The sequence below is a fragment of the Mytilus californianus genome, unplaced genomic scaffold (assembly GCF_021869535.1).
Source record: "Mytilus californianus isolate M0D057914Y unplaced genomic scaffold, xbMytCali1.0.p SCAF_5, whole genome shotgun sequence".
Classification (NCBI taxonomy): Eukaryota; Metazoa; Mollusca; class Bivalvia; order Mytilida; family Mytilidae; genus Mytilus; species Mytilus californianus.
In genome coordinates, this window is record NW_026262701.1 from 80,773,957 (window position 1) to 80,786,267 (window position 12,311).

Below are 12,311 nucleotides of genomic sequence, written 5' to 3' on the forward strand. Positions count from 1 at the left end.
GAATCTATAACTCTGCAATAAAATAAGGTTTATGTGTCTACTCTTTTCAAATAAAATGGGGTATGTGAATATTTTAAACAATAGTATATGTCTGAGAAAAATATCATCAATTTGAAATTTCTTCTGAATGTAAGCTACTGAAAAATATATAACTGATCGACTTATACCATAATGATATATACATATATAATAATTGGACCGGGTGAAACGGTTAGCATCTGTCTTCAGTTGATAGCCGTTTATATTTATTTTTTATTTTCATAACACAATATTCAAATTATAACCTATATGTACAAATATCCTACTCTAATGATTAAAAAAACAGATGCAAGTTACATACACATCACAATTGTGATACATGTATATTTAGCTACACTAAAACTCACGAATTCGATTTACTTTGTTGTTTTCAATTGTACTTATGTTTTTGGTTTTTGCCACACTCATTTTTATATAATAATATGGATAGACACTCTGTGATTAATGGCCAGTTTCTTTTTAACAAAATCAACAGGATAAATGAGTACCACAACAATACAATGAATGTTTGCGCCTTTACACATCTTTCTCCTTGTTGTGATTGTGACTTTGTCTACATGTCCGTGATTACGCAATACAGTGTTAACGTTGTTTCCCGTTTTATGCCGTTGTGTAATAGTGACGTCAGAGGAGAGATATGTTTGGATGGGACTGTTGACGAATTAACAGAATAACTGGAAAGTTGTGAACTGTCGGAGTGTATGCCGTGTGTTTTGTATGTTATGTGAACCTTGTAACGTCTGTATGATACACACAGTGTGAATAAATCGTGTTATTTTCTACAAAAATGGTGTTTATTTATAAATATGAACGCTCAGAATTCTACGTTTACAACAATCCTGTTCAATCAGTACTTTTTCAGTTCAATTTGAAGCTTATTGAAAACCCTTTTTACTACATTCTTGTAGTTTCCGCCAATGGTCCCCACCGAATACTATTCTACTACGGTACCACTTTTCTTACATTTGATTAATCCTTTGCACTATCATACGTAATCGTCTTTATTAGTTTGGAGTATACCTTCTGCAGTGTTAAATGTATCCATATGTAACTGCAGGTACATATCCAAACCCACCCTTAGTAAGCTAATTAGAAATATCTGAGAGTATCTTTTAACTCCAAGTGTGTTCAGAATGTAATTATTGATTTTCTAAATATCAGTGTTTTGTTATTAAAGAAAAATAATTTCATAGTGTTATTTGTAAATATCAGCATGATCAGTATGTGATGTTAGATGGGGTTTTTATTCCAGTGTGCATTTTTTTTTCAAATATCCCGGAAAAGCATAATGATGATATTCAGCTGAATACACTCAAATACATCCATATATCATCTTATTTAATCTTTATAACAGGAAGAGATGTTTGGTGCATTCCTGGTTTAAATATATTTTTATGTTTAGTTTTTTTTTTTTCAAGAGAGGGTCTAAAAGTGATTTTTCTGTATCAAGGGACTTCAAAGGAGTCAAAAATAAACTCATCAAAGACACCAGCCTTGAAACTTTGTTTGCTAGACGCGTGTTTTGTCTACAAAAGACTCATCAGTGACGCTCGAATCAAAAAAATTCAAAAGTCGTTAGAAAATAAAAGTTGAAAAGTATTGGGTACCCAAAATTCCTAAACGTAAAATTCAGCAATTTTACCTGGTATATGCCCTCTGAATCTTTTTTGTAAGCAGCACCTAAATGGTTTATTTATTTTCTAAAAAAAATAAAGGAATGGTGTTTAAAAAGTGACTCCTTTTCTCTTATTGTTTTCTAAAGTGTATTCAGTCCGTACGTGTAGTCTATTACTTGATACTTTGAAATGCAACAATTTAACTGAGGCTGCAAGACTTTTTTCGTCTGTCCTTTGCTTGTTCAAAGTTATATTCATCAGATCCCGTGTTTGCTTGAACTCTCGGGAAATTGTTATCCAGACATCGCGATGATCTTTCCGTTCTGCGACATCTATATTGTCGAACCATATATAACGTTTGAATGTGTGTAAAGACATGTTCTCTTCAAACTTGGGAGATTTTTCATCCTGTAACATTTTAAAAAGATTTAGAAATACTTATCAAATATATTGGAGAAGAACATTTGGTCAAAGGCAACTAATATGGCCTTTGTGGATACAGTCTTTTTACTGTTACCTTTGGCAAGTTTGTTTACGATGTATAAAAGGAAATTTGTGTAGACTAAAATGAAAAAGCAACCCAACTACACAAAAAGATTTATGAATTTGAATCTTCTTGTGAACTTATGTTGTAGTTGATTACAATATAAACGTAATGAAATATGGATTATATGTCTATGAGCCAGCAACCCAACGTCACAAAAAAAAGTTTTAGTATGATATTTTGGTTTTCGTCAACCTTCCATTTCAAATTTAACCAACATTTGAAGATTCTTTTTTTTTATATTGTAATCAACTACAACATAAGTTCACAAGAAGATTCAGATTCATAAATCTTTTTGCGTAGTTGGGTTGCTTTTTAATTTTAGTCTACACAAATTTCCTTTAATACATCGTAAACAAACTGGCCAAAGGTAACAGTAAAAAGACTGTATCCACAAAGGCCGTATCAGTTGCCTTTGACCAAATATTCTTCTACAATATATTTGATTAGTATTTCTAAATCTTTTTAAATAACAAGTGAACTTTTGCCATCACTTACCATCACTGGGCAACAGTCCTTCACGTTTTTTAAGACCATCTCCTCTAAACGTATTGAACCAGTTTTAACTGCACCTGGAATGAATTATTTTTATAAAATTTATTTGTGTTCTATATTTTGTCAAGTCTGTCAACTAACATGGCCGTCATGGTTAAAAATAAAACATAAGAGTAAAATGCATTTGTTGTCTTATATCTTGAAATCCATATTAGACATGATAGATAGAGAAAATCTGACAGTGCACAAAATTAGTCCGAAAGATGACTTTTTTCCGAGTTCTTGTTTTTACAGGACGGTTGTTGTTTTATTGACATGATTTTGCATGTTATTTCAAAAACTATATTTCAGTTATTAGATAGTTGAAAAATTTATCAGTATTACAAATAAATTCTACGAAAATAGCGGAATTAATAAATTTTGGAGTGTCAAAAATTCGTTGAAAGTACTTGATAAACTGCAGGCGCATATTGATGATTTCGCATCTGTTCAAAGTTATGATTTTTCAACTATATACACCACTTTGCCTCATAATTATAATCTCATTACGAAAAAAATCACATTATCTAATTAAATGGGCATTTAAAAAGTCAGAATTTGAATATATATGTTCAAATTCTTTTAAGTAATTTTTTAGTAACAACAAACATAAAAAATATGTCAATTGGACCTGCTTTGATATGATAACTGCATTTGAATTTTACTAGATAACATTTTTGCTCGGTATGGAGATTCCGTATATCGCCAAGTTACCGGAATTTCAATGGGAACTTACTGTGCATCACTTATTGCGGACATGTTTCTGTATTGTTACGAATCACAATTGATGTCTAAAATCAGCAAAGACCTATCTAAACAACATCTGGAACAAAAACTTAATAATTCTAGATATCTGGATGATATTTTGGCTCTCAATAATGCCGAATTCAGTATGTACACTAAAGAGATTTATCATGTTGAACTTTCTTTAAATAAAATAATATTAACAACGAACACTGCCCTTACCTGGATCTTGATATCTATATCCCTAACGGGAAGCTAGATATTAAAATTTACGATGAAAGAGATGATTTTTCATTTCCTATTGTTAATTATCCGCTCGTGTATGTAACAATGTATTGGATTTTAACGTAAGAAATCTCTGTCTTACTGAAAAATTAATACACCAGGATATTCGATATCACAAACTTGTTAAAAATATTACTGAATTTTATGATCGCAACAAGGACATCGTTCGTAAATATAAATCAGCGTGCAGGTATTTCACATCCATTCGTTTATGGTAATATTCTATACAAAGCACAAAAAACAGACTTAATCACAAAAAATATAGTACAATACTGTTGTTAAGTTATGAAAGATGGCATTTAGAATTAATATTGATTCACTCATAGGCTCTTTGAATCGGAAATAACCACCTTTATTCTAAAACCAGTTGTTGGCATACGGGTTATGTTCTTTTCGTATAATTTATGAAAGCATGAGACTTAACCCTTAACGGGAGAGATTGTGGTTGATTTTCATATGATGAAGACATAATCTTTCAATCAGTTTGATTGAAGTCTGGAGCTGGCATGTCAGTAACTGCTAGAAGTCCTTTTTAAATGTATGTTTATCATTGTCCTTTTGCTTAGTTTCTTCTGTTACATTATATGTACCGATTCCAAAATCGAACTCGGACTTTTTTAACTGAGTTTGACTGTGTGTTTTGCTATGTATTTGTTTATTCCATATTGGCTAGAGTTATAGGGGGAGGGGGAGGATCTCACAAAACATGTTTTACTCCGCCGCATTTTTGCTCTAGTCCATAATCAGGAACCTCTAACCTTCAATAGCCTTGTATGTTTTGATTTTAATATTATATGTTTTGATTTGGTTTTTTTTCTGAGTTTAGTATGGCATCCATTTATCTGATCTAGTATTATTGTTTAGGAACCAGTGGAAGCCCGCCTTCAGTTGCGGGATTTTCTCGCTGCGTTAAAGACCAATTAGGGACGGGCTGTTTTTTTCCTCATTGGTTGGGTTGTTGTCTCTTTGACACATTCCCCGGTTTCATTCTCAATTCAGAGATCTACAGAAATGGCTAAATTACCGAAACCGTTTGATGATGTCACAGGGAATCATTGATCTAGCATGATGCTTTTAATCAGTGGGGTAATGATGCTTATGAAAAAAAAAATTAGTATGCATTAAATATCTTAGCATTCTTAATTTGATTTTATAAGAAATAGCTATTTCATATCTTTTGAAAAATTTACGATACATTGAAAAATTACCCCAAAAATATGGAATATCTATTTTTACCTACAGAAGCTTTCGCTGATTAACATTTCATATTGTATATTTTTTTTTACCTGAAAAAGTACTTTTGATAAGAATCAGTTTAAATTTACCCTTTCCGATCCTTTCAATAAATAACGCATACTTTCCAAATGTCGTCGAATAACATTACAGACGAAAACATGTTGAAAGAATAAGATGTTTTTAATATGCTTTGCGATGAAGAAATTGAGTCTTTATCTGTAGGAATGCTGCGAAAGAGATTCGGGAGTAAACATGGATGTCATTGACGAAAGATGACAGATTTCTGAGATTTTGAAGGGTTTTGGATTCCAAGATCAAAAGGTTAATTGCAAGGACTAAGTAGATTTTTATTAATTAAAATTAGGAAGTTCAAAAATGTTTTTATCTCTAAATATTAATGCACAGGAATCAATCTTATATTTTGAATGAATCAAATCACGTTTAAAAGCCAAAACTGAAATTGATATAAAAGGGTTTCCATAATGGTCACGATAAAAAAAAAACATGCTTTGTAAATAGGCCTTAAAATTTAAACTTCAGACCCTATCTAGTTCTAACGGTCTAAACTTTTTATTATTACTTTCTTAAGCAACTTCATTAAAGTCGAGATGTCAGCAATGTATTACAACTTGTTAACCTTTACTATAGCTATACAATCTCAATTACCGACAATTCAGGCTATCAACCTATCCTAACTAAAAAAATCAGTATATATATTAATATTACCTTTAACACATGTAACCCGGATTTGTTTTTTTCTCAATCGATTTATGAATTTCAAACAGCGGTATACTACTGTTGCCTTTATGTTTAGCTTATTTGGCCTAATTAATTATTTTTTTCCATTTGATATATATTTATTTTAATTTTGATTTATTTTATTTGTTGTGGGAGCAGACTTTTATTCATTTGAATATATAAGACTACAGAGTTGGCGTACGTGGGTTCGATTTTCACCCTAGACATTTATTTTTATCAGTGGCTATGCGACGACTCCGGTTTTCCTGTCTAAAATTCAGTTGCCCACTGCTAAGTCTTGTATAATCGTGAAAATTATACCATACATATCTATGGAATAATTTTCGGTAAATGAGATTTATTCTCTGGTCGCATTCCCGTAGACTCCATTGTACAGCTATATGTTAAATCTATGTACAACTGTATTTTTTACTATTCTGCATTTAATATTGTTTCAAGGTATAGCATTCCTGTACTATTTATGACGTTTCTATGAAGTGCAGAAACCTATATTAGAGTGTTGAACCCATTGTTTAAGTAGTTGAACTTGCCTAAATAGCTGTGAACAAACTTTGAAACGATATACATTTTCTGTTGTACATGTAATTATGTTATCTAATATACCTGTATTATAGAGTGAAGTCCTATTCCTTTACTGATTTGTATGTTTGTTCTACAATGTGCCTTCCCTTATTTCACTGATCGATATTAAAAGATAGGAGGGGTGCGATCACAAAAAACTGTTTAGATCCTGTCACGTGTGCATGTGCCTATTCCAATGCATCGTCAATGGTTGTAGTAGGTCAGATCTTAATGTCGTTTTCAGGGGCAGATGTGCCACATTATAATATTAATGCTTTTGCAATAAAGTTTTGAAAAAAATTTCAACAAGCTGAACACTGAATCACTTTTTTATCCTTATTTTAATTAAAATTGTACATAATAATCATTATTGGATCGATTGTAAATAAATATAAAAAAAATAAGGAGGTATGGTATGATTGCCAATTAAAAAACTATCAACCAGAGACCACTGTACATCTTTAAACCATGAGTGAAACCCATACTGTATAGTAGGTAATAAAAGTCCCCGGAATGATAAAATTTAAAACTATCGGATTTCGGCAAATCAATTCATGATATAAGATATAATGAAGATAGTGCATTAACGCATAGAAGAATTCCTGGAAGTCATGAAGGTAAAAATAATATGTACTTTTAAAATGTGTTATTTTGTTCATAGCCTTGTTATTTTGATTTTTGATTTTTTGATTATTACTAGTACTCGATTTTCAGAATGCCCACATACAGCTTTGCCACTGTCATTGTTGCCTTTGTAGTCAATTCTTATGGACATGATTGCACAAAATACAGCCTGACACCATCATACCAGTCTCTTATTGATATGATGAAGCATTACTTGCATACCTCCCGTAAAGCGGACTGTCCTGTAACACCTTCACAACAGGGTAAGTATTTTTTGTTAGTACAAAAACATCATTAAATTTACCTTTGTGATTTCATGAATTGACAATCTATTTGTAAATTAAAGCGATAGTAGTAAATCAATGTTTAATTATCATAAATTTATATAAAAATATACAATTCAAGATAACAAACAAAAAAAGTATAACAAAAATACTGAACTCTATGGCAAATTATAAAAGGCGAAGTTCAAAATAATTGACAAAATCAAACGCTAACAACTTACGGCCATACCCCTAATTTCTTTTAATTTCTATAATTTTTATGGAAAAAAACTTAATTTTATCTGTGAAAATGAGTATTTCAGTGATTATTTATATCAACACCAAGAGGTTCTTTACATATTTTGTTATTGTAAACGATATATAGCCTGTGACAAACACGTTAAAGGTAAGCCGTCCAGTATATCAGCAACATATTGGATACGACAGACGACGCTCTTTTGTAATGCATCTTTATTACAGTACATACTGTAAATTAAAGATTTGCTTTCAAATTGTATATTTAAGATATTGGTGTGACATATGTCAGATGGGTGAAGAAAACCTGTCCTGAAAAATCGTATATTGTGTATACAGGTATGGTTTTTTCATTATTATTATCATTTCAATTAAATTAGAGTCTGACAATTTCCTATAGATGGATGAGAGTGCTAGACATTGAAAGACAGTTTAACTCGCTTTCTCTTGTTTTTTCTTTTTCTTTTTTATAAACTTATGATAAATATATAATTCTGTGCTTGTGAATTAACTTTTTTACCTATGTATATTCATATACATTTATGACATATTAAAAATCTTGTTATGTTTTATCATATTAGATGCTGTCTCATTAATAATTACAACAAATGTCATAACACAAATAATCTACTTCCCCTAGAGAAGGCCTGGTATTCGTTGAAAAATAACTTTTTTTTGTATTTTTAGTTGATTCTAAAGATATGACATGGCTAGGGTCCGGATATAGTTGAAGCTATTGAAAGGGATACTTAAACATAAAACGTTTGCTAATGTTTGCGTAGCAATCCATAACACATATCTAAAGTCGAACTTACTGTCTCAACTACTGGCATGTTAATGCCTAAAATTGGTTTGCGATATCGTTGTCATTGTTACGTATAAAAAGATAATCTGAATAACAACATTTGTAATAAGATAATTACTTTAAACTTATTCAGGACAGGCAGGAGGTAACTATTATACTAACAAAGGAGGAGGTTTCAACTACCTCTGTTTACCCAGTGATCCTGAAAATGGTAAAGAATACTCCTATGGAAATAATATACTATATGGTGCCGAGTATGAAATAGATTCCAACACTAAGCCATCCGGTTTACCTGCTAGTATGGCCCAAAAAGAGGTTCCATGTGCTGTTTGCAGGCGGAAAGAAAAAGTTTCTGTTTTAATGATAGCAGGTGTCTTTTTTTATCAACTTGTACTTTGATCATTATCTGAAAGAGGGACGAAAGATACCAGAGGGACAGTCAAACTCATAGATCGAAAACAAACTGACAACGCCATGGCCAAAAATAAAAAGACAAACAGACAAATAATAGTACAGATGACACAACATAGAAAACCAAAGACTAAGCAACACGAACCCCACCAAAGACTGGGGGTGATCTCAGGTGCTCCGAAAGGGTAAGCAGATCCTGCTTCACATGTGGCACCCGTCTTGTTGCTTATGTTATTACAAATCCGGTTAATAGTCTAATTCGGTAAGTCACATTTCTGTTTTTATAAATTAGGAAGGAAGTCCTGTTACAAAGGATGGCAATTCGAGTACACTTGCTTCTTGATGAGTGAAAATAAAGGACATAACATTAAAGACTATATCTGTATGGACGGAGAGGCAGAACCGTTGGACAATCGATCATCCGACGAAGAAGGTGCATTGTTTTATCCTGTCAGAGCGAAATGTGGTAGTTTGAGATGTCCCCCATACAAAGATAACACTGAAGTGTTTTGTACAGTTTGTACAAAATAAAAATATGACATTCATTTCTTTTCACTTATTTAATATGTAAAAGTTTCGGAAAAAGGGTATTCAACGGTCCTTTAATTTAAGGTCACATGTAAAAATAACAGGCTTGCTTCTATATCGTCTGATATAAGTTTGTGTTTGCCTGTTTGTTGATATTGAGGATATCAAGTAATGATTCTTCTGTTATTCTCGTTTTTAATCAAAGGTACTCGGAGAGGCATATCAAGTTGTTTTTATAATTGGTTAGCTTTTTCCCTTGGGTATGTAATGATGTAAAAAAAGAAACTATCCCCATTTTAAAATAATTGATTCAATATCTCATATTCGTTATGCTTTAAGTTATCTAAATATACTAATGAATTAATGATGAAAATAATACTGAATACATTTCGGGCGTCCGAAGCACTTTGTGGATTTACCTTCACCAGGAACGCTCAAACCCCGGCATTTGAAAGCCAGGGACGTATAAATACGTAGAAACGTTAGGAGCTATACGACTATAAGGTACATAAAAGTAGCCAAATTCGGTTACGATCAATTTTGTCTGAGGGTAATGGAACCTAATTTTCTCAGTAATTTTTTTATTAATCAAAGAAGAATTTAAGAAGAATCAAACATTTTATAAATCATGTCAGTACCGAAGCACTGACTTCTCAACTGATGGAACCATCTCGAACTTGCATTCAACCAGTAGTGGTATCGATCCAGTTGTAGTAATGAACTTTATCACAATCTTTATATCTGATCGGTGAAGAAATGGATGTTTTCTTCTTTGTTTGCAATCTTTTTAGAAAATAAGAGGTTATTATGCTCCCTATCAATATTCGGTACCATATACTATGCGCTTTGTCGTCCGTTTTCCCCTTCTGTCCGAGTGTCCGAAATAACAGGTTTGATAACTTGAATGTCTCTTGCTTGATTTAAACCAAATCTAAACAGATAGAAAATATAGGGAAACAAAGAAGCCTTTTGCCTTTGAGGTCAATAGGTCAAAGTTATTACCAAAAATAGAATTGTGTGTGGAAAAACTCCGAATAATAATTTTGTTTCCTCAATGGTCAAAGGTTAAGGTCACTGTTACTTTCTTTAGGAAAATTGGAAAAGGGTTTCCAGAAGGTCATTTGATCTTCTCTTGCATTTTATGGAACTTACACAGAAGGAAGCTGTAGGGAATGGTATAACGCCAATTGATTTTGGGATTAACACATGTCAAAGATCAAGGTCACTGTTACTAAAATAAAAAAAGTTGATTTCGGGATGGTATTCAACTATGACTTGTAACAATTTTCATACAGGTGAACAATGAGCACTAATAATACATATTTGTATTTGTCTCTCAAATCAAATTAGTATTTTGAAACCTTGAAATAAAAATATTTCTCTCAATAAGTTTGCAGTTTGGGGAGCATTATTTCGCTGTGCGAGATTTTTACTTGTTTGTCATATGGAATTATATACTCATCATAGATACCAGACTTTAAGTTTTTCACGTCAGACGCGCGTTGCGTCTCTAACAGACTCCTGAGCGACGATCGAATAAAAAAATAAAAAGGTAAAATAAAGTTCGAAGTTAAAGAGTATTGGGGACCCTTACATCCAAAAGGTATTGCAAAATACAACTAAGGTAATATATTCCTGGGTAGAAAATCCCTAGCTTTTTTAAAAATGCAAAGTTTTGTAAACATAGATGAAGTATTCACTCCAAAAAGTAAAATCTACGGAAACGTGGCTATGCGACGTCCACAAAAAGTAAACTTTAAAAAATGAGAAATTGAAATATGTTATAGGCATTTATTTCTAAAAGAATGGTTAGTAAGCATGGACTATTGTCAAATTGTTCTTAATATCTGAAGAAATAAAACAAAACACCAGTTTTTCGATTTTTACGGATGCGAATTAAAGCATGGATGCAATTTAGGTACTCCTCTTTACAGAATCATGGGTCGTTTGGAGGTCGGTTCAAACCCAATTTTCAATGATTCAATATGGATTCAAAATTAAATTGATGGAACTAAATAGTAAATAAGGATACATCTACATAATAAACATAAATTTTTTGTCTGGACCATAAATAAACGTAGGTGAACCACTGTCAAAATAGGTACAATTTGGGTACCCTAACGTTATAGCTGATATTTAGTATTTGTAAAATGTGCAGTTACAGATTAAATAGTATATCTCACTGTTTACCTACTGCTGACCTCTTTTGTCAATCCTCAATGCAGATATTCTATTAATATTTGATGTATAACCGTTTAATGATTGCAGAAACTATGATTTTTTTCCAGTTAACCCGCTTTTTAAATCTTTATATCTAATTGTCTTATGAGCAATACATATTGTTACTGATTTTATAGGACTTGGCAAACTTTTGACCTTAAAAAGGGAGTCTGCTTCGTCATTTGATGTTTATAATTGTATATGATAGTAACAACTCCTTAATAATTTTGAAATGGTTGGAAAAAAGACTTAACGCTTGTTATAAGGGATGGGTAGTCTTTTGTTACATGAATTTCACGTATGGTCAATTAGACGAAATAACATTAAAAAAAACATTACGTTATACGTATTGCATTATTTTGTTTGGTTTTTTTTTTTTTTTGTTAATTGGAAATGAATGCCTCAGATCAATTGTGTAACTCCTGCCTTAAAGTTTCTTTTTTCACAGATGGGATTCCAAAACGGTCTCAGCATTTTAGAGCAAAACTGCAAATAAGCAAAAATGTACTTCAAGTGGCCTTCAAATTACCTAAGCACTATGCTGTGCTTGAAATATCAAATTTCAGAGAAAAAAGTGTAATGTGATTAAATAAACATACATTACTATCTGTGACATACTCTGAAAAATGTTGGTAAAAAAATGTATGTCCACCATGGTGGCCCTTTATGTTCGTCATTATACCGCCAGTGTTTTAACTATTACACAAGGTATTTCTATCATTTAAATCACCAGTCAAAGGAACTTCTGATTGCATTTATGTGACAAACTTAAAAAAAAAATTACAGGTAATATTGTTTAAATGTGTCTGTGTTTTGAGAGAATTTGTGCATTTAATTAGTGATACTTATAAGTAAAAAGAAAGAAAATTAAATAAAATCTAGTTGAA

General features: G+C 31.8%; 1 protein-coding gene across 1 annotated transcript in view; it reads left to right on the top strand.

Annotated features, from left to right (window-relative positions):
* LOC127703146 (uncharacterized) overlaps window positions 1–12,311 on the top strand; it is a 151,460-nt gene that overhangs the window by 62,631 nt on the left and 76,518 nt on the right. Inside the window, exon 2 of the mRNA XM_052207644.1 lies at window positions 7,019–7,205. Within this exon, the coding sequence (XP_052063604.1) occupies window positions 7,034–7,205 (172 nt within the window). The 5' untranslated portion in view covers window positions 7,019–7,033. The remainder of the gene's footprint in view (window positions 1–7,018; window positions 7,206–12,311) is intronic.